This window comes from Palaemon carinicauda, chromosome 42, assembly GCF_036898095.1.
Source record: "Palaemon carinicauda isolate YSFRI2023 chromosome 42, ASM3689809v2, whole genome shotgun sequence".
Classification (NCBI taxonomy): Eukaryota; Metazoa; Arthropoda; class Malacostraca; order Decapoda; family Palaemonidae; genus Palaemon; species Palaemon carinicauda.
In genome coordinates this window covers 54218015-54223014 of record NC_090766.1, presented here as the reverse complement: position 1 = coordinate 54223014, position 5000 = coordinate 54218015, and the positions used below count along the sequence as shown (strand labels likewise).

The 5000-nt window shown below is 36.7% G+C and overlaps 1 protein-coding gene across 5 annotated transcripts in view; it reads right to left on the bottom strand.

Annotated features, from left to right (window-relative positions):
* Positions 1–5000, bottom strand: part of LOC137632797 (uncharacterized) — a 93127-nt gene that overhangs the window by 8226 nt on the left and 79901 nt on the right. For all 5 annotated transcript variants that reach the window (XM_068364885.1, XM_068364888.1, XM_068364889.1 and 2 more), the window contains exon 9: positions 218–335. In XM_068364885.1, the coding sequence (XP_068220986.1) occupies positions 218–335 (118 nt within the window). The remainder of the gene's footprint in view (positions 1–217; positions 336–5000) is intronic.

Below are 5000 nucleotides of genomic sequence, written 5' to 3'. Positions count from 1 at the left end.
TCAAATTTACTAGGAGAATTATTTTTTTTTTTTTTTAATATTTAGGATATCATTCTAAAGTACATATCTATATTTCAAATAAAATACTGTGCCTGAGCGTAGCCTACCCTTAAGCAACGGAACTCTAAAGCAAAAACTCTTAGTTATGAAGTTTACTAAGAGAATTATTATTATTTATGTTTAGGATATTATACATTACATATTTGCGTAAACAAACCTTGCGTCCCTGATACCGGAAGACCATCTCCACCAACTAGCTGAGGGACGGGAAGTTTTTTGTTTCCTGATACGCCCGGCAGAGGGACTCCATTTTGGAAGTTGTGAAATGGTGATATCTGCAAAAAAAAAAAGAAAGAAGAAAAAAAAAAGAAGTTTGTGTTTATACTTTTTCGTGGAGGAGGTGGACGAATTGTTTTGTTAAATATGAAAAATTTTGTTTAAATATTGTATTTAGTTACATAAAAAGAACTATTGTTAAAAACCTAATGAATTATATAAACAGATATAAATTGTCTTCAGGAGTAAAAGGATAACGTATAGTTATTATTTCAATGCAACACAGATATATGTTTCTATAAAATATAGAAACTTTCTAAACTCAAACGTAAAATTCTTTAGATTTAAATTTTATCTATTTCTCTTTCATTGGCAATGACTTTATAAACTAGTTTAATTCACTTTAGTTGCATGAAGTTACTACATGTCCATAGTTCAGGAGATGGGGTGGGGATGGGGGCGGTCTAGTCCCTAGTGTTGGCCTGCACTCTTATTCGAAATGAACGTGACTTTCTTTAAATTTCCTGCACAAGGTCTTCCGTGAAGGATGGAGCTAGACTCCTCTTCACTTTTCTTCTCCTCTTCTCTTCTCCTCTCCTCTTTTCCTCCTCTCTTCTCTTCTAAAAACGTCCCTGCTTGGCGATTTGTCGGACTGGGGTTCGAGTCCCTCTCGAGCTCGAAGTCTGCAACTTCACAAACCTTGTGAGCTTATGATGGGAGTTTTGGGAAGCCTATAGGGGTACCTTCTAGTCTCAAGCAGTCATTGCCTGGTTCTCCCTGGTCCTAGCTTAGATAGAGAGGGGACTTGGTCGCTGATTACATACTTATATGGTAAGTCTCCAAAGCATTGTCCTGCTAGCTAGGCTACTTGCTAGTCATCAGCAGTCATTACCTGGTCCTCCTTGGTCCTAGCTTGGATGGAGAGGGAATTAGGCGCTGATTATATACATATATGGTAAGTCTCCAAAGCATTGTCCTACTAGCTAAGCTACTTGCTAGTCATCATCAGCCATTACCTGGTCCTCCTTGGTCCTAGCTTAGATGGAGAGGGAATTAGGCGTTGATTATATACATATATGGTAAGTCTCTAAAGCATTGCCTTACTAGCTAGGCTACTTGGTAGTCATCATCAGCCATTACCTGGTCCTCCCTGGTTCTAGCTTAGATAGAGAGGGGACTTGGTCGCTGATTATATACATATATGGTAAGTCTCCAAAGCATTGTCCTACTAGCTAGGCTACCTGTTAGTCATCATCAGCCATAACCTGGTCCTTCCTGGTCCTAGCTTAGATGGAGAGGGGACTTGGTCGCTGATTATATACATATATGGCAAGACTCTAAAGCATTGTCTTACTAGCTAGGCTACCTGCTAGTCATCAGCAGCTATTACCTGGTCCTCCCTGGTCTTAGCTTGGGCTCTGATTATATGCATATATGGCAAGTCTCTAAAGCATTGTCCTACAAGCTAGGGCATTGTCACTGTCCCTTGCCTCCATTATTCATGACCAGTCTTAAAACGTTTAATAAGAGATATTTAAAAAAACCCACAAATTTATGATTAATCAAACAGTTCCCATTTCATTTGCGTAATCAAATCATTCAACAATGGTTTCCATTACGAACAAGTTATTATTATATCTAACGGGAATTCTAAATCCCACCACAAAATTGAAACAGCATTATCGAAAAATTGAATTAGATCCAAACTGGCCCAATTATTCTATTCATCAAATTATTGTTGATGTATTTATTAGTGTGATTAAAATAGAAATAAAAGTCATGGCGGCTATAGCCAGAGTAAATAATGCCTTTGAATATAATAAACAACTTTAAATTCATGTTAAATACACTTAAAAATCGTAAATTCAATCGGAAATTCAACGTAAAAGTATACTGTTCTCAGCCGTATTCCAGTAAAACACGGGCGACCGTAATTTATACCCTACTTTGTTATCGTTTTTTAATGCAATTTTTTTTTTCAACTATGCAAAATACGTTACTGATAAAAGTGTGGAGTTGCCATTGGATATCGATTGCTGAAGTTTATATCGAGGTTTAATTTTTTCTCTTGAAATATATTGTGTTGTGTAACAAATGCTGTTATTCATGGTCACAGATGGTGATGATATTCTGTGCGTCATCCCCACTAACCTTGGTGTAGAAATAAGCAGGTGCCATTAATAGATTATTATTATTATTATTATTATTATTATTATTATTATTATTATTATTATTACCAGTGTACGCGACCCGTCAAAAAGGACGGCTAAATACACGGAGATTCAACCCTTCAAACCCCCTCTTCCTTTCTTCACTACAATCCTTTCGACAGGGTATGACTACCTTATCTCTCCCCTTTACCCGCCGAGCGACGGAGAGAGACCGAATAGCTCTACGTATTGCCGTTGAGCATGATCGGAGGACACACACACACACACACATATATATACATATATATATATATATATATATATATATATATATATATATATATATATACATAATTTGACGTTTGCTTTTTATTATATGGGGAGAGAATTATTATTATTATTATTATTATTATTATTATTATTATTATTACTGACCAAGATACAACCCTAGTTGGAAAATAAGGAAGCTACACGCCCAAGGGCTCAAACAGGGAAAAATAGCTCATTGAGGAAAGGAAATAAAAAAAGATAAAGTATATATAAGAAGTAGAGAATAAAATAGTATAAAATACCTTCAGATCAGTAACAACGTTAAAATAGACTTGTCATATATAAACTACGAAGAGGCATTTATGGCAACTAATTCAAGGATGCTACAAGCCCATGGGCTCCAATAGAGAAAAATAGCCCCGTGAGAAAAGGGAAAAAAGAAAAAGAAAAAAGTAATCTATACTTAATATAAGAAGTACTGAATAAAAGTAATGTCTCTGACTGGTGAACACCAGACTGGGGTTCGAGCACCGCTCAGACTCTTTAGTTTCTTTGGTCGCTGCAACTTCACCATCCTTGTGAGCTAAGGATTTGCGGTTTTGGGGGAGCCTATAGGTCTATCTGCTGAGTCATCAGCTGCCATTGCCTGGCCCTCCTTGGTCCTAGCTTGGGTGGAGAGGGGGATTGGGCCCTGATCTTGTGTATATATGGTCAGTCTCTAGTGCATTGTTCTACTCGATAGGGCAATGTCATTGTCCCTTGCCTCTGCCATTCATGAGTGGCTTTTAAACCTTTAAACCTGTAGCAACGTTAAAATAGATATGTTATATACAAACTATGAAGAGAGACTTATGTCAACCAATACCACATAAAAACATTCGCTGCAAGATTGAACTACAGAGAAATATCCAAGAGTATGAATCCACATTGATCTGAAGATGCTTCGCGTATCTTATGAATGAACTTATGAACTTATGCCATCTTGACATTAGTAGTCAGCATCCATTACTAGTATCACAGTTGTTTGTGTTCTTTGCTCTTCCCGACCTAATAAACAAAGACATACTGCAAGCAATGATGTTGCAAGGGTTGTCGTGGCCGATGTGGTAACTTTCCTGACTGGTGAACGACAGACTGAGGTTCGAGCCCTGCTCAAACTCGTTAGTTCCTTTGGTCGATGTAATCTCACCATTCTTGTAAGCTAAGGATAGGGGGGTGGTGGTGTTGGGGAGCCTATAGGTATATCTGCTGAGTCATCAGCAGCCATTGCGTGGCCCTCCGTGGTCCTAACTTGGGTGGAGAGGGGGCTAGGGCGCTGATCATATGCATATATGGTCAGTCTCTAGGGCATTGTCCTGCTTGATAGGGCAATGTCACTGTCCCTTGCCCCTGCCATTCATGAGGGGCCTTTAAACCTTCAAGCGTCTACATTCGACGCGCTTGGAGATCTATTAAAAATGCATTTTCGATATTGTGAAAAATTAGAATGTTAAAGACCTTTACTATAAATAAAACAGGATTCAAAACTTCTATTAAAAATTATTTATGAGTCGATATATTTCTTATCTGAAAACATATTTAGATGAATAGTAAAAATTACAATTGTAAATACTGTATGTTAAATGAAATATTATTCATGCAAATATATGATGTATATGTATATTATGAATTGTAATTGTAAATGTGTATTTCCTAATAAAAGATAAAAAGAAAAAGAAATCATAAATAGAACACTAACACAAGATTTCACAGATCTCAAGTAAAGAAATTATCAGTAGAATTTGAAGGTCGAAAAATATCCGTGAAAAGATTCCCAGAACGAAAACGATCAACAGAAAACGGGATGATATTGCGTCATACAAGACTCGCGTGGCCCTGGGGACCCTGGGGGCAGGTGAGTTAATCAGCTGACTGACCTCTTCTCTTAGCATGCCAACGCCGTTGATGTTGCCCTGTTGCCAAATCTCCATGTCTCTCTGCATTCAAGTGCATTATCTTCTAGATTACATCTATTAATTTACGTTATAGATTTTTCATACATTGAAGTGAATCACATTTTGATGATAAGTGATGACCTCGCTTGATATAATCTTTTAAAAACAAGTTTTATTTTATTAAGAAAATTATCGTAACGATTATAGATCGTGCCGTTACCTTGTGATAACACTCCTGTTTTGTTAATGAATTTAACTGTAAATGCTATTTGCTATACATGTCATTTCATATAAAGCTTTATGTTAATAACACAGTTGTTAGAAAAGCTTAGATTATTAAGTAAATTACTAAAAAAAGGATATATATCTA